This window comes from Corvus brachyrhynchos, unplaced genomic scaffold (assembly GCF_000691975.1).
Source record: "Corvus brachyrhynchos isolate BGI_N302 unplaced genomic scaffold, ASM69197v1 scaffold128, whole genome shotgun sequence".
NCBI classification, from domain to species: domain Eukaryota; kingdom Metazoa; phylum Chordata; class Aves; order Passeriformes; family Corvidae; genus Corvus; species Corvus brachyrhynchos.
In genome coordinates this window covers 49,582-68,048 of record NW_008239648.1, presented here as the reverse complement: position 1 = coordinate 68,048, position 18,467 = coordinate 49,582, and the positions used below count along the sequence as shown (strand labels likewise).

The 18,467-nt window shown below is 36.1% G+C and overlaps 1 protein-coding gene across 3 annotated transcripts in view; it reads left to right on the top strand.

Moving 5' to 3' along the window:
• The window catches only part of FER (FER tyrosine kinase), a 158,621-nt gene that overhangs the window by 110,210 nt on the left and 29,944 nt on the right, over positions 1-18,467 (top strand). For all 3 annotated transcript variants that reach the window (XM_008639842.2, XM_017742362.1, XM_017742363.1), the window contains one exon: positions 9,698-9,821. In XM_008639842.2, coding sequence (XP_008638064.1) covers positions 9,698-9,821 — 124 coding nt within the window. The remainder of the gene's footprint in view (positions 1-9,697; positions 9,822-18,467) is intronic.

Sequence of the window (18,467 nt, the reverse complement as noted above, 5' to 3'; positions counted from 1 at the left end):
TAACTTTTCTGTAATGCCAAGTCAATCTGAAAAGCTGAGCATTTTACTCATATTTTTCGTGTTAATTTTTTCAGTTTTCTTTGCTCTGTGTCTGTTGTCCTGGTGGGATTTTTGTCCTTTGTCTTTCATTGTTGATCTTAAAACTGAAGAAAGAGAAATAATAATGAGGAGCTGCTTTGGTATTCAGAACAGCAAAAGAACTATTTGCCTTTGTCTCTTAAGGCTGCACAGGGCATAAGGAGTTTTCGTAACAGCTCATTTTTAGTGAATTTATATGATGATCAAAAAGACTGCCTGGAATACTGCCAGAGTCCAGACTGACAACCTGAAACAAATAGATGCTGAATTTTGTTGGGGTGTGGAGAAGATTATCAGGAAAATGCTGAAGGGGGTACAGAGCCTGCTTCCTGTTCTTTTCTTTTCAGAGTGAACTCAGCATCTTTTCATGATAAAAGGAAAAAAAGAAACTAAAATCCCCTTCTCTTTTACCCTTTCTAACTATTATCCTTCTGGCCCCAACTTCTCCTTTAGTGATCATGGATGACAAAGTTGGTTTTAATTCATTGCAATACTCAGGATCATTTAACTGCATTTTCATTTGCTTATAATTTATCATGCAATCTCCCATGTAATCAAAAAGGGACTGCAGGAGTCCCATTAAAAATTTGAATGTTTTTTCCTCTTCCTTTAGGGGAAGAACAAATTAAGATCAAATGTAATCTGTAAGATGCAAAAAGCAATCCTAAGCAACAACATTCTTTCTTCTCCTTTATGTTCATTTCAATTTACTTGAATCTTGGCTAGTCCTGAAAGGAGAATTTAATTTAAAGGTAAGAACTTGGCATGCCCTTGAAATGTATGTTCTAGAATGGGGTGTTTTGAAGATAGATGTGGAATCCTGTGGTGCACTTACCACTTTATGCAACTGTTTCAGCAACTTGTCTTGTAGAATCTTCCATAGTGCCTCTGTCTCTCCAGCAAAGAGTCTGCAAGATAAGCACCATCCTCATGCTTGCACCAGCTCTCTCTGGAAAGATTTGTCTAATTGGAGGTCAATGCAAACATCTTTGTGTGTTCCAATGCTTGATTCAGGGTAGTAGAAGGAGGCTTGAAGTCACATGTTTCATGACCTGCTCCTTTTAGAAGTCGGACTGTTTAATCACAAGTTGGTAGCCTACTTTCTGTTTCAGGTTTCTGTATATTTAAACATTTTTATAACCAACATAGTCAAAATTAAAACCCCAAAAATATTCTGGAATAATTTTATTTCTGCTATGTCAGGCATTCAAATATAGTCAATTGAAGTGTCTGTCTTGTCTGTTGTCTTAATATAGCTTCCTCTAGCATATGCATTTTGCTAATATGATACATGATGAGGATATTATATATTATGATATTATGAAATCTAGATGATCTTCCTATACCAGATTCTTGCCTCAGACACTTCTAAACAGTTTCCCAGGAGCTGTCTCCTGTCTCCTGATCCATTCTGTGTCCATAGATCATATTTAGTCTGTTCTATCAGTGATCTGCCCTGAGTGTGATTCTCACCCCCTCTCCCCAGTGTGTATTTATGGACATTGTTCATTCTCATACTAATGCATTGTAGGCATTTCCCTGGAGTACCAGTGTGCCTTCCTGATACCACCATAGAATTCCTTTTTGATAATAGATACATGCTGAAAAAAAAAAAGCAACTTCCTTGTTAACCTAATAGTGAGTTCGTGTTCCTTGTTTTGTCTAACTTGTGTTTATACATTCTGAATGCTGGCAGCTGGAAACAGGTAGAGCTGTGTCTATACATGTGAACAGCTCTGGAAATACCCAGTAATCTAGTAGCATAGGAAGGTTGTCAGAATTAAGTTTCAACTATGATCAGCTTATATCTAGACAAGTGTAGCCAGCTTCCCGGGGAGGGGTTCAGCAAGGTCATAACTTCTATCTTTGCAGCTGGATAAGGTAACCTGTAGAGGTTTGTTCTGTATCATTTGGGATGCAAATTGCCTGTGCCACTGATGCAGAAACAAATCAGAGGTGACAGGTTTTATTAGCTCAGGTGCAGCAGTGCTTGATGTGAAGTGCCCTGACTCCCAGGCACACCTGGAATGAGCATGGCCATTTCTGTAGTGTCTGTACCCGCAGTCACCATCCCTTGAAGTGCTCATAAAATGAGTAAACCTGGCACTTTGAGATACGGCTTAGTGGGCATGGTGGTGTTTGGTCAAAGGTTGAACTTGATGATCTTGGAGGTCTTTTCGAACCCAAGGGATTCTATGATTCTTAACCTGAGCTCTGGGGTTACCTCTGCACCCTGTTCATGCTGTCCTAGCCACAGTTGGCTTTGGTCTGGCTTGGTTTATTCACTCCCTTTCTTCTGAAATCTGACTCCATTGCTACTTCCTGTATGTTACAGCACTTCTTACTTCCACGGGGTGTGTGATGTCAGAAACATGTGCAAATAAAGCCCAGTGTCTTGCCTGACCTATGAAGCTCACTTTTTGGCTTTCTTGGAAAAGAGGGCTTCAGGGCATAAAGTGTAGAAATACCTACATATCCATTATAGGTGTTTCTGAGGAGCTGGTACAAATTACTAAATCTTAAATTACTTTTGTGGAATTGCTCTTATTTTCTGCATGTAGTGATACTTCAGGGTATAGCACCAAATCACAACTGACTTTGTGCATTTCTCTTGTTATTTGCACTGGAGCCAATAGACCCATTTATAACTAAAAACTCAGTTCTGAGGCTAAGATATGTATAATTTATTTATTAATATGAAGTACAATATCCATATTATCTTGAGCTTTTCTGCTAAATTAATTATCTTCATGGATAAAGGAGAGCAGATGCTAAGAGCAGCTGAAATATGCATGTATCATGGCTTACTTGAGCCTTAGATGAGACCTGCTGTCTCTGAGGTGCCAGTGATTTCATACACAGGCCTGGAATGATGATTGTTGCTGGGAAATAGCTGAACTTTTAGTTTCACATCGTGCGATTCAGCTGGTGCATTTTCTACTTTTCTGTGGTTTTTTCTCTTTCCTGTTTCTGGAGACAGTGAGATCTCTATAGAGATCATTCATGATTTTTTTCTAATTGCTTCTCCTTAGAGAGCCCTTAAAACTTTAATAAAGCTTTGCATGATCTGCCCCACTGATTGTATTGTGCATCCTCAGTAGCTATCTTTTGTGAGCAGATTTCAGATCTGAGTCCTATCTTGCAGTCACATCCTGAGTCTTTACTGCATGCTGTCTAAAATCAATACAACAGAAAAAAAAGGGTCAGTCAAAGTCCAATTAGAGATAAGGTGCAGTGATAGTGACTGTCTGGCTTTGTTTTCTATTCAGTTCTCTTTTTTTCCTCTAGTCAAATAAGTTATCTTCTCATTATTACTGGTTAGTGAAGCCACCTTCTGTCTACCCTGCAGTTTCTCTTCACATGGACCCCTGTCTTTCTCTCTAGTTTTTGTCTCTCTTACTTTATACTCTTAAGTTAAATAACCAGCTTCCATTTTGATTTGTCTCTATTTCTCTGCAACTTGCTGTGCTTCTGCCTCTGCCATCTCTTCTTGTTGGGCATTTCACCCAAAGAACCAGAGACCTCCCATGGATTCCTTCTCTCCATGTGTCCAACTTTTCCCTCTCCTCACCAGCCTTCTTGTAGTACACACACAAATGTACAGACCCTATTTCTTCTTCCTTGTCTTACTCTTCGCCCTGTACTGTACATGGTTCTCTTCTTCCCTCTTTGCTTCATGGATTCCAGCTGCAAGATTATTAAGAAAAGGAAAAGTCAGATGCTTTTGTTGGGGTGTAGGTGGTGGTGATTAAAAATTCTTTTCATCTCAGAGCTAGTGTTTAGTAAAACAGGACCAAAACTCTGCTCTACGGTCTCCTTTTGTGGTAACACTTCAGACTACAGTTGGATTTTTATCTCTTCAAATGTTCTACGTTTTGATTTTAGCATATTCCATATCAGTATTGTACAAAATCAAATCAGCAAGTAGATGAAACTAGAAAATCCATTTTAAAACTGAATAAAGACAAGCATAAAAAATTAGCAAAGTGCTTACGTAGCTGTAAAAACTTCTGTATTCAACTTACTTCTTTTTATTCATTGTTATTAATATTTCTTTTTTACTTTGCCTGAAACAGTTTTAGCTGTAGTAGCTATTTAATGTGTCTGTGTTTAAAAAAGTGTTCATTGTTTTTCTTCAGATTAAAAAAACCCTCTGTTCTTCGGGTACATTCTGTTTCATGTCAGCTGTCATGTCTCTCTAATCTGGAATCCTTTTCAAGGCCTTTGATTATGGATTATTGAGCATAGTGCAATTACAGGAATTACTTATTCAAGAATGGAAGACCTCCTGGGGAAAGATGACTTTCTTTTCAGTTAGTTTCTGAAGAAGTTTTATCTATGCACTCACAGTGGGTATCCTTACAGCCACAATACTAAAACATAAGAGTCCAGGTAGTCTGGGCAGTGTTATTTTGGCAGCAGAGAAGACAAGGGATGCTAGATGTTGATGTCTCACTATGATTTCTGGTTTCTTCTTGACAGATGATGACAGACGCTGTTTTGGACAGGTATTTAATGTCACTTTGCATATTGGCGTCATGTTCTAGCTTATTTGATCCACCTGAAATCTAAAGCAAGACTGATGAGCATTGTCAATATTTCCTTTATTTTGATTATATGTCTGTGGTCTGCCATCCTGTTAAAAGGAAGTGAAATAGCACGTGTGACTGTGTTGTAGCCTTCTTCTTATCTTCATTTTATCTCAGTGCAGTTATTTTATGCTTGTGAGTCATCTCTGTTCTGGTCTCATCACAGGTTGTCTGCTAAAAAGTCATCCGCAGGATAGTTCTGGTACAAGTCACATTTTCTCTGTGTTTACTTCTTTGCTGCTGCTGCTCATGTCCTTAGCTCTCAATGCACACTATTAATATAATTTTTTTTTTTCTTTCTTCATCTTGTGTTTTCACATACAGGTATTTCTACTCATACTTCATTACTGCTGTTGTTAATATTATATTGGCAGCACTTTGCATGATTATAACTACTTTTATTTCCTTTGCTTAATGGGAAAAATAAAGTTTTAACTGGATTTCACAATAGTAGTCTGTAGGCAGTTAGAAAAGTAAACCTTGGTCTTAGTTACAGTTTCTGTTACCACATATATAAAATAAAAGAATAAAAAAAAGTGAAAGCACTGCATTGCACACAAATGATGCATTAGTTGAAATGTGAAGTTACAGTATTTTAATGAAAATGAGTGGTTTAGCATTTTTAAACCCTTGTATTTTTAATAGTTTGTCAAACAGCTTCTAACTTAAAAAACATTATCTCCTAGAATTCCCTAGAGATGCATATTTGCTATTTTAAATTCATAGTTAAAAGTAACTCTGTTTGTGTTTTAGATCCCATGTATATGGGATTAAGATAGTGGGCAGTAAGGAAATTCTAAATTGCTTCAGGGCTACTCAAAATACTGACCATTTAAGTTCTCAAATTTATAAATACTTACAGGTGCTGATAAAGGTAATTTCAATAATATTGCACTGGCCTGTAAAACAATTAGGAATATTGACTTCTAGAGCTCCCCTGGGTTAGGTGACCATTAGGAGGTGTGGCCATAAGCAATGTATCTGCATGATGAATGTGTGTATAAATATAAGAATTAAGCGACCTCTTTAAACAAACCTAGTTAAAGAGACTGTTTAACAAAGGAAATTCTCCCACTTTATTAAAACTTACATGTGAATAATAATACATAAAACTAAATATCATTCTTAGTAGTTGGTATTGTATTAAGACATTTATTAATATTTGTATAACTATTAATCATATTATTAGGATACTATGTAGAGATACAATATATAAACAATGTATGTCTACATACCAGCTAAGTGGAAGATTTCCCATCATCGTTTCAAAATGTATTTTCGTTGTGTTCAGTGTCAATACTGGTTATCAGAATGATGCCAAGAGTGCCTAGAGCAAATAGGTAGGTGTCATTGTGGACACCAGCTCAGGAGAACACTGAAATATGTGGTCATAGTTGATTATAAATTCCAGTGAAGTCAGAGATTGCCATAAATACGTATTCTGTAAACCTATTTAACATTTTTCATTGTTGTTTCTTGCATTTTTGGTTTCTTCTCGTAGATCACAGGGGTTTGGTTTTTTTCCTCTGCCAAAGCATTAGCTTGCTTTTTTGTGTGCCAAGGAGTGAACTGTTTTATTGCCATGCTGTGCTACTTATTGTACAACAAGAAGTTTATGCTGTAAAGCACAGCCAACACTAGGAATTGCTGATATGTAATATTTTCACACTCTCAGAATTTCTGCATGTAATGAGAAATAGTTCCTATTCACAGCAAAATGTGCAAAGGGCTGTGTTCAGGAATCCAGTTACAACAGGCTGCTCTCATGCAGCTTCTGCTTATGAACTACATTTTGTCCTCTACTTAGTAAAATAATTCTGTTGTACTAGGAAGGCACTCCAGTACTGTTATTTATCCTCCTGTAAACCCAAAACAGGCAAGCAGTCTCTGATAGGTGATTTTATATATATATAATGGTCTAATTTTTTTTATATTCTTAAAGTTGTTGGACCAAACCTCATATTCTGGTTGTGTTGTGGTCATTAACTGGAATAACAGGTAGCCATGCGGAATACAATGCAAATTCCACATAAAAGAGAAAGCATTGCTTACTATTATGTAGTCATCTAGTTTTGTATCAGTTGTTTCATAGCCTAATTGGTCTAATTTTTATCAACAGCTGTTACATTGCAAAGAATGACACTGTGTGCTGCAAATAGTGAATTAGGGCTTTTTATATTAAAGCTTACTTTCAAAAGTACATAAAGATATTACTTAACCACAGTTCTGCACTGAAGAGTTTGTAGTGAAATACCCTTAATTCATCCTTGAAGATACTCATGTATTTGCTTTGCTGTGAAGATGAATAGCTGGAGCATTGACCGCAGTAAAAGTCAGAATTTACTGAGGAGTAACTCTGTTACTTAAAGGACAGACACTTAAGCCTATGTTAGTATCGTAATGATGAGGATAATCAGATTAAACCTAAACATTACGTATCTTGTGCAAAGTGAGATGCATATCACTTAGCTGTTTTATTTTGTCTGCAGCTACCACTACTTTTAATTTTGTTAAACAGAATATTTAGAAGATGTTTTTGCCATTTCTATGCAAGGACAGACACAAGAAAACAGAACAAACAGTGAAAACTCTGAGATAGATTAAAGCAATGTAATTAAAACTCTCATAGGCATCAAGTACACTGTATACAGCTCGATGTATGGTGCTGGTTTTGCTGAAACCCCTAGAATTTCATACAGTGCATGCCACACTCTGAAAATCAGCAAGTCTAAATCACTTCCTGATGGTATTGAATTGCATTGGAAAGTAACAGGCTTGTGCTTTGTGAGTTTGACATATGCTGATGTGAGGAACTGAGCAGCTTTTAATATCGTTCAGAAACAAATTGTTCAAAATTAGGATGTTAATTGCCTGAGCATATGGGAAATAAATTTATAACATGTATTATTTTTAAAAGTTTTAATGGATATGGTTGGGTTTTCTTTTTTTTAAAGTTTGTCTTAAGTTTCTTTATTGTCTTTAATACCTCGTTATTTAAGAACAGATGGTTTTACTGTTGATTGTGGAGATGGTTTTACTGTTCATTATGGAGAGCATTAACTTATTCATACAAAGAATTTATATGAATTGTGAGGATTACAATTTACACTGATGTTGTTATAGCAGGTTTTTTTAAATAGAGAACTTTTGTGAGATTTTTTGGGGATTTGTTTCTGCGGGCTTTTTGCTTGTTTGTGTTTTTTTCCTTTTTTATTTGTTTGTTTATTTATTTTGTTCTCCGAGAATATCAAACTGAGCTTATCTGTCCTTTTTAATTCTTCCTACAGGAAGTTGTTAGCAATTCTTAGTCTTTAATATTGAAATATTGGTTGATTGAGAATAGAGTTTTCTTAAGATGGTCTTAAATGTATTTTTATAAGCTGCCTTGATTTACTGCTCTCATTCAAGTAATGCCACAGTTTGTCAAGATGGGAAGACTTCACAAAGTCGTATAGTCATACTTACTCATTAAAAGATGATACTGTGTAAAGGGCAGTGAGGTCTCAGCATATAAATAACAAAATTTCTTCAGCTTTTTGTGTGTGTTGGAGGGGGGTATTGCTTAGAAATTATTTTTAGCTGTCTGCTGTAACTAGAATAATTCTGTTTACATGTGCAAGAAATGACACATACTTAATTGGAGTGTTTATCTTCCCGCTGGCAATACCTACTTTTTACCAGTTACCAGACTATGTCAGTAACTTCTCAGATTAAAGAAAAGGTGATTACTACCCATTCCAGTTTGCAGTAGTGATCTGTCCTTCTTCACTGGAGTTTAAAATACAGTATCACAAGATTCACTCTTGTCAGACTTTGGAGATGTAATGTGTGTAATCCTAGTTTGCAAAACAGAGGGTATTTCTAACTGGCTTTAGAGTCGAGGCAATCCAGTCACCTCTTGCTCTCCCATCTGTGTGTTACCCAGTCTGGGAGTGAAGGGCAGCTCCAACGTAATGTCTGAAGGCATTACAGTTACACTTCATAACATCTGACTTTTTCCTTTAATATTCTCTTATTTTATTTCTTACACTGTGGAATATAAATATAAATGGCCTCCTAAAAAGAGTCACATATGAAACTTTTAATATGTACCATAATTTCCTGTTGCTAAGAAAAGGCAGTATATAAAATTGTGTAACAGTTTGCAAGAAAAAATCCTCACAGTCAGTTCAGTCCTAAATGAAAAGAAACAAGTACTGGAGCAATGACTGTCTACTCACTAGCAAATAATTGTGTGATGTGAAAAGCTCTGCTGTGATTTTTTTTGTCTTTGCCTGGAATAATAAAATATATTTTAGAAAAATCTTTAATACATTTATATCAATCAGAACATGGCTTTGCAGTGTTTGTATCATAATCCTCCATCTTACCTTTGTCCTAAATTAAATCAGTTTTTCAGAAGATTTTTTTGTTAACACAATTTGCTTTTTGGAAATCCTCCATGCTGACCCTTCCCACTTCTCAGACAAGAGGACAATGGCTTTGCTCCTCCTAGGCAGAAGTCTCTGAAGGCACAATAGTGACTGTTCACCTTCCACTGCTTGGTCAAATGTCCAGCTAATGTTGCCCAAGAAGAAAACACGTTTTTACCCCTCCAAACACATCAGTGTAGAATTTGAGAAGAATTGCTGCAAATGATCAATTAAAAATTATTTACTTTCATGTAGCTAATAGGACCTAACCTCTTTATTCACAATTAATAGTTCTGTGATTAGAGAAGAATTTGTATGACAGATTACCAGGTTTTTTTGTCAACAGTTTTTAAGTGAGTCGGTATCTAATGTGCACTGGTGAAGACTTTGGGTATATCAAAAGCATGCTGTGCAGTTTTCACTTTTAAGCTCCTAATATTTAATGGAAAATGTATTTTTGAAAGGTGAGTTCCTTCCTTTTACTTGGGCTGGCCTTAAACTGATAGGATGAGGAGAACAGCTAATAACCTGCATTGTGTTCGGTCTTGCACCCCTCATGAGAGATAAATGTGAGTATCCTGTCAGTTGTGTCACGCTGTCTATCTGTCTGTTTTCTAGGAGGTGATTTCCTGTCATTCCTAAGAAAAAAGAAGGATGAGCTGAAAACCAAACAGTTGGTGAAATTTTCATTAGATGCTGCCTCTGGTATGGCGTATCTTGAATCTAAAAATTGTATACATAGGTAAGGAAAATTTTTTTCTCATTATTGTACCTTTGCTCAGTGGAAATGCAAGATGTTTAAAGGTGTTTGGTGTTTATTATCACAGGAATGAACCCCATGGTTTCAAAAAAGATACACTTCTTCTGAAAGTTGGTCCTTATTGCTTGTCTAATTCAAAAATACTCATCTGGGTAAAAAATATGTACTACACTATTTGATATCTATAGTTTTGGTGCTATTAATAGAAGTTAAAAATTATTTTTCACCATAATGATATGCATTATAAGGAGCCTGATTCATACAGTGACAGTGAATCATAGCAAGAGGCAGTCTGTGAGGCTTATGTCATGTCTGAAATTTACAAATACTTGCCAGGCTAACAGAGAAGTTAAGGTATGTTTGAAGTGTGCTTCAGGCAAATTCACTGGTTTCTCAGATAATAGAGAAGAGCTAAAGTTCTATATGTTAAAATATTAATTGCCTGGACTGCTTTCTCTGAAATATGGAACATTATCAAGCATTATGCTGTTGGAGTTTCTTATTCCTGTTCCTACCATTCCTCTTTCTTGTTTCTTCTGCAGTTTGACTCTGCCACTGCTGTGCTTATACTCCATTTGTATTGAAGTGGATGGAATTCGTTTCCACCTGTTTTGTTCTCTCAGAATAGCACAATATATACCCTGCTTAGTGCTGTGCCTGAAATATGAGATGTAAACATAATGATGATCCATTTCATAGAAAAATTATGAAGAACAAGTTTTCATTTCTGATGTTGATGTCTTCCACTTGTAGAACATCTGTAGGTGAGCTGTGTGACACCTCACTTACATAATCAGTCCATTTGGGATTTAACACCTTTCTGGTGAATGCTGTTACCAGAGACCTGAGTGGCATTTCTCTTAGATTTTTATCAGCAGTGAATGGGTCAGTTGCAGTCCTGCAGGTCAAGTTAATCAAAACAATTCTGCAAGATCATGATGTATAAGAAACACTGAGAGAAAAAAAACCCTAACTCATGATCTAAAACTATGTAATATTCCCTTAGGGAAATCCAAGAAAAGGATTATAAGCATTCTGTCATGATAGAATGTGTTTCAGCCTGGCTCTGTTTGTCAGGGATATAATAGCATAAAAATCAGAGCGAGAAACAGCATTAGTGATTTACACTAGCCTCATAAATGTTCTAGTGCTTAGTAATTCCTGTAACAGTCAGATCAGTGTTAAATCTGAAGTGCCTGTTTAAGCTCTTGTATTCTTAGAAAATTAAACAAAAGATAAAAATAGTAGCTAGATAACTGAAGTTCGTAATTGCAGTTACTGAAAAAAAATGCAATATTTAGTCATTAAATGATAGTGTGCTGCCTGAAATATAAATAGTTTTATGAATTTTTTTTTTAACTCTTGGAAAAGGGTATCCTTGCACAGCTGTGTGGGACAGAACTGTTCTAGTTGCTATAGATGACAATGTGGCCTCACTGTATCTCTAAAATGTGCACTGCTGGTTGGTGAATAGGAGATGTGTTTACAAAGCTAATAGTGATCTAGAGAATGTGTTTCAGAGAGAAGATATGTGGAGTATTGCCTTACCATATGAAGATTTCATTTTTTCGTGTTTTCAGTTAGAAATCTGAGTGCAAATGTGTCGTGTAACTCCCAAGTCAGGAAAAAGAGCTGAAATCTGTTTTGTTAGTGCCATAGACTTGCCAATGCACACGGTCTGGGTTATGCATACTGTAGTACTGTAGTACAAGGAGAGAAGAACTTCTTTCCCCTTGTTTACTTTTTAACTTTCAAAATATTAATGAAATTTGTTTATTATCACAGATTGTCACAGAAGGTTATCAGAGAGCTAGCACTTTCCTTAAAGGAAGAACCAGAATTTTTAGGAAACCTATTCTGAATAAAAACAGAGCTTTAAAGTGCAACCAAGCAAGCAAACCATGTGTTCAGGAAAACTCTTACTTTCATGAAACATACAGGTTAATAAATCAAAATATGCATTTCCAGTATTAGTTTACCAGCCTTATTTTCTTCAGTATACAACATTCTTTTTTTTAGTGTGGTTAGCCATAGCATGTGCTTACTTAATTTATGAGCTAATTTTTCTAAATTTGATAGGGAAACATAATGAAAGTCTCAGAATCAGGAGAACAACCAGCGAAGTTTAGTGATTTTTGCAGTAACGATAAAGGAATTTATGGGTCGTTTCCTTGGTTGATTTTATTTTTAGTTACTAGTACAGGTTGATTAACAACTTAGTTGATTAACAACTAGCTTACTCTAGGAAAGTAGCTCATGAAGTTTTAAAATGTGTTTGACCAAAGGCTAAACTGCAATTAAATAGGCTTAGCATACATAGAATTTTGCTAGGTCTGTTCGCTGTTTGAGGAATTTGAGCACTGATCCAGGATTTCTGGATACCCTGGGAGTGGCTGGAGGTATATCAGTCTAGAACCCCTGTCTGCCACAGAAGCCCAGAAAAGCAGGGAAAAGTCAAGCTGTCTTGTGCTCTGTGAGCAAGTTCTTGGGTGTTCTGACTCAGAACCCCACTGGAATTTCCTTACCCAAGCACTGAAAGTACAACCATGTGGCTGCATGGTCCATACAAGGAATCTGGGGGCCTTTGCTCCCTCGTTTTTAGGTGAGGTAAGACAGATTAATCATGTCAATTTAATGTTGACGGCAGGTAAAAGGGAATGGAACAATTTAATTCACAGTAGGAAGAAGCTTTACCAATCTGTAAAAGGAGTGGTGGTCTTCTGAAAGAACATTAAACTTGTTCTTTTTTTGTCAGAAACTTCATCTACTGAAAGTGGTTCTCAGATAAAAAAGAGGTGAGAAAATTAACTAGAGACAATGGACTAAGCAATGGTTAAAAAAACCTAAGTCTTCTAATTTGTTTAAAGGTCCGTAGGCTTTGATTACTATTCCTTAAAGATCAGTATTTATTGTATAATTAGAAATAGTTTCTATGATGTAGATTGCAGTAAAATGAAATTGGTTTGCTTCATGCTGTTGTCTTTCTGCAGTATTCAATTTGCTGATCAATGCGCCATTTTGGACAAATCTGGAGGAAATTATCCTCTGAGAGAAGGCAGGTTACAACCAGCCCTCCCCCACCAGGTTTGGGAAAAAAAAATAATTTTTTCCTCGGAGGGAAGTGAAAGAGATAAAAACTATTTCTCTAACAAACACACAGGAAAAGGGATAATAATGCTAAATGAGAAATCCTTCCACTCTGCTGAGAGAAACCTGGGAAAATTTCAGAATCCTTCCGTAGATCTCTCTCACCCTCCTTGGAGCTGGGTCATGGGCCCACCTCCAGCGCCAGGACCTCGATAGAAAGTCTTCCCAATGTATTCTGATGTTGAAACCGTCCAGCAGAGAAGAAGGGAAAAATTGAAGTCCCAGGAAAACAAAGTTCAGCTCTCTGGAGGGAAAGAAAACTTAGGAAACTGGCTGAAAGAAAAGCAAGCAGGGTGCTTCTCCACTCTCTCGCTCTGCTGCCGCAGCTGAACGCAGAGAGCCATCTCTATCTCTGTGTCCTTGAACAAAACTGCTTTGAAAAGTTTTGCTCCGTTTTTTCTCTCCCCACTCTCAGGCTCAGTTTAAAGGCATAGAAAGACACAAAATTAACTTCTGGGCATAGAGCAGCGATACGGGATACACATCATAAAGTCACCCCAAGACAGTATTTTTTCAGAATCCCGTGTATTTTTTTTTAAGTAGTTCAAGTGTCTGATTTAGTATCTTACATATTTAGCTACCTGCTAAGGGTAACAAGGGCTACTAATCAGTTTATTGCTCTTTAGTTGTAACTGCAGTAGCTACATTTAACCTTTATATTTTAAAATTCTATCCAAATTTGTATTGGATTTTCGAAATTATTGTCTGAATTAAACTTTAACTTACTCTTTCAGTAGTTGGGACAGTGCCACAATCAATGTGCGGTTTGTCTTCTAAGTTTTTATGCGTTAGCTATTTCAGTAGGTGAAATGGTTACACTGGCATGTAAGTGATTATTGAATGATTATTTGATCTACATTTTCATCACCTCTAGCATCCAGATACCACTTGTTCTTTGCTCTCTGTTTCTCTTTAAAGAGCAGAAATGACTGCACTTACAGGGGAAAAAAAACTGCATGAAAAGATGTTATTAAAAAAATAAAAAGAGTGGTTGAACATGCACAGAACAATGTAGTAATTTCATCTCCACTTAATTAACATGAGGTTGAAGAATTGTTTCTTGCTTTCCATTTTTACTATATGCTATTGTTTAGATAGTTCCATTTTTCTGTTAATTAGAAACAGAAGATAAGGATGGAAATGTGATAATCTGAGTTGGTTTAATAAGCATTTGTGAGTGGCCTTCTTTTCCAGTATTTGATTTGCATGTGATGAATTCATTTGTCCATACTTTATGTTTAATTTTCAAAGCAGCCTTGGGGAGCTGTAGGAGGGAAGCTGCAACTTCTACTGGACTTTATTGGATGTGTAGGGATGTCTTCTACAAGACCAGGTTGACTTATTTGCAAAAGGTGCACTAGGAGTGTGAGAAAACAGGGACCAATGTCCCTGCGTTCCAGGTCAAATTTTCCTCTCAGTCAATGAATTTATCTTCTGGAAGTCTCCAATATTCTGAAATAAGTATATGTTGCTTGGCAAGATGATCATGTTCTCTGGTCTAGTTCTTCCACTTTTAGTCATTGCTACTACTTCTTTTTGCCTTAGTTTTGTAGCTGTTAAAAACCGTGTGTTGTGTTAAATCTGGTTTACTTTCATGTTATGAAATCCTGATTCTGTGGATATTAATTCAGGATTTCTACAGTTTTCATTAGATATGTATAATTTAATTTAATTATGTATAAATTGCTAGGAAAATACTTACTTCCCTGCTACTAATCTAGTTTAGCTGATCTGCTCTGCTATTAGAGGTTTTTTCCCTCTCAAGTCTGGTAACTGCTAATGTACAGAGTTTTGGAAAAAAGTGTCAGAACTGTTTTATAACCGTGAACTTAAGAACTATATTAAATAGTTTAGTAAGTCTTCCATTTCTACCTGGAACAATAGTTCAGCTACCACAAAAGGATGAAAAGTGATCCTTTTCAATTTAGCATAGGTGCTGCTCAGTTCTGTGTGTCTGAGCAGTGATTCAAGTCTCCTGGGAGCAGGAGAGTGATGCTTTGGCTCCAAAATGGAACAGGTCTCCTTCCTAAGAAGGGGGAACAACCTCTCTGCTTGATTTGTCTACCTAAATCCCATGGAAGACAGTAGCCAAATACTTGTCGGTGCATGCCCTTGGGAGGTTCCACAGGACCCCGTGCTCTGTGGAACAACTGGTTTGGTTCTGTTATGCAGTAGCTTGGGCTCCTTGAGCACAACGTGTTTCTCTGAATATCGCTTTTCCTCCTGGCCAGTTGCAATACCTGAGGCCTTTATTGCAGTTTCTCTAATTTTCTCCCCTAGTGTATGACTTAGGAAGAAAAGTCATTTGAAAAAAAGTCATATGAAAGAAAGTCATTTTGGCAGTAAACCACCTGAACTCTCCAAGGTTTAGAGCAAGGATTAATTTGCCATTATTAATTATCTTTTTACAATTCCTTCAGAATTACATGTATAAAATGAAGTGATGATGTGAGATTCCATTTCTATAGCTTTCTTTCACAGAAAATTTATTTATGACTGAATGAGAAAATATGTACTATTGTGTTGATAATATCTGTTGATCGTGCTTCAATGAATATATCTTTCAGAGAATTATTGTCAGTGGTACAGTTGAAACACCCCATAAATGTAGTGAATTATCATAGTTTTGATCCTTTTTTATAAGGTGATGTCTCTGCTTTATATAAAATGATGTTTCAAAGCATTTTTTTTCCAATATGAATGTTAGAAATACTCCCATTCTGTTTAAAGCTAAAAACACAAATGGAAACTTACATGAAGAACTATTACTTTCTGCAGGCCACTTTATATAGATATAGTGTTAGTTCTTAAAAAAAGCCACCAAAATTTACTCTGCCACACCTGTAAAATAATTTTTAGTCAAACTTTGAATTTGATTGGTGCATTACTGTGTGTTGAGGTTTTATTTCTTAATATGGACATGCCTGATACAACCTCCTCTGTTGCCTCTTAACTGGAAAGGTTTTTTCCACCAAAACGAGTATTTCCACTGACTTTATTAGATTATAAAGATACTGTGCAATTACAGCACTGCCAGTTTTACACACATTATTATTTTTTATTTGTTCTGTTGGTCATAAGTGGTACTAATTCTCCCAGTTCTGTTGTGGAGTAAGTGAGGATCTGTCTGCCAACTCTTTCCAAAGAAACCTGAGTTCAGAGAGCTGCTCTTGGGACTCCCAGCTTTTCTTTGTTGCTAAACAAAGAAAGAAAATAAATTCGTTGTTTCCAAAACAGTGGTGCTTCTCCCCTTTCATCACACTAATGCCAGCTCTGCATGGGTGCTGTTGGGGTACTTGGTCTGCCATGATCCTTTTTTCATCAGTGGCTATTAAAACTGCATTTCACACCATAGTATTGATCAAGACAAATGTGTCGCTGCTTTCAAATGCAGCAGGAAATTATTCGTCATCATTTTCACACTACCTTGTTTCTTCAAAATGAGATGTTTCCAACCCTAAAATAGCTAATATGGTGCACTCCAGCTGCTGTCATCCAGGAGAGGCAGGTGAACAATGCTACATTTCACTCAGCTTGCCATATAGGAATAGAGTATTATATACCAGGTTTTAGCTTTTAAGAAGTGATTTTCAAGAGATTCCCTCCATCCTTTTTTTTTTTTTTCCTGCTGTCACATTGGTGAGTGTGGTTTGATCCTAGAGAAATATGTTTGCAATTAAAGTTGGATCAGTTCTGAATCAGTACTTCTGGTTGTCCAAGGTCTTATTTGAGCAGCATGATTATTTTTTTCTTTAGTGAGCTTCTATGAATCTGATCTGAAAGTATTAAGGAAAAAACCCCAGTAAACATGAATATGCAAGGCCATGAATATTGTATACTTTAAACACATTATAATAAATTAGAGTGAATATTGAATTTGAAGTGTGCTGTAATGGAAGTGGCTGTGAACTATGGTGAAGAGTTGCTTTTGAATAAAAATTGAACTTTCTTCCAATCTTTTATCTGTTTCCCTAAGCTATTGAATTTTGACATGGCTGGTGGTAACAAAGAATTTAAAAGGAGGAGAAATACAGTTTTTTCCTTGTGGATGCTGTGCATTTGTTGTACTGGTTGATACTGCTTCCCCTTGTGTGCTTTATTTGAAATTCACCCCAGGCTGTATTAAAAGCAAACTAGGCATCACAGATTGAGCTTTGCCGTGGCTGCATAAGGCTTGTAATTAGAGTAATAGATGTGTGGGTTTGAATGGCCAGAGTGTGATATAAGGAAGGTCTGAAAAAGTTTTTGTTTACTCTAAACCTCTATGTGTCATTCTGTCTCCATAAGACTGTGGTGTCTTTCATATATTCCCGATTTGTGGTCGAAGTAGTCCCGTTACCAGAGGAGTTAGTGGTCACAGTGTGTAGGAAATACATATTTCAATTGTGGCTTTTTCATGTTACTGTATTAAATAAACATGCAGTAGACTGCACAAAGTATTACATTAATGTAATGATTATTACATTAATGATAGAAATGGAAGTTCTGGTGCTTTTTTGTTTGCTTTTCTTTTCGCTTTTTTTTTTGCCTCTTTAGGAATAACATGGTACTTTATTCAGCTGCTATTAGGACAGGTTTTGTTTGCCACGGGGATTTTCCAGTACTTAATATCTCTACCACTTGCTACTCTTCTTTTAAAATATTAAATTATAAGGCATCTATTCATACTAGTGGAAAAGAAAGTTCTCGTTCAACTGTGGTTGTTCTGAGGCTAATATTAATAATTAATGTTCCCAGAGGCCAGTTTAGTATAGGATATTAGATTATGCTGTTCCTTAGCTTAGAATGGCAAATCGAAGTTTCTTCATATAAAATAAATAAAGGGAAATTACCTTTTTCTTTCCATGTTTGTATTTTCTTTTGAAAAGACAGTTACATTTCATCTTTATTTTTGCCTAATTGACATTTCCTTTAGGTTCCATTTTATGTCTAAAGAGAACACAGCCTGTATATCAGCTGAATGGCATCAGGGATAATCCAGTATGATAAGTCAAACATAGTTCTTTATATTAATGCTTTGAAGCGTCTGTTAAAAGCTTCAATAAGGTTGATATTTTCGTTTTATTGCAAAGTTTCCCTAGTGGTCCCTATTCAGTATGTGCTTAAATATAATCTTTTATGTGTTCTTCATAAAATGGAGAAAGTATCCAATTATTTCAGACATCTGAGCTTTCAGTATTTCAGTTTTTCTTGGATGATGCTTTAAAATGTCATGTAGAGTTAAACTAAAGATAGTAATAGTTAAATTGGTTGGCACGTTAATGCAGAATTATTTTGTAGACCTAGGTATTTTAAAAAATGCAGTGTCAATATTGTCAGTAAGCTATATTAATACAGATATATGTGGTGATAGAATTCACTGATAACTGATAACACAAGGGAAGCTGAAAATCCATTACTTTGTGCAATAGCTAGAATTGTATAATGGGTTCTATTTTTGCTTTCTATTTGCTACATCTCATCCATCAGTTAGCAATTAGA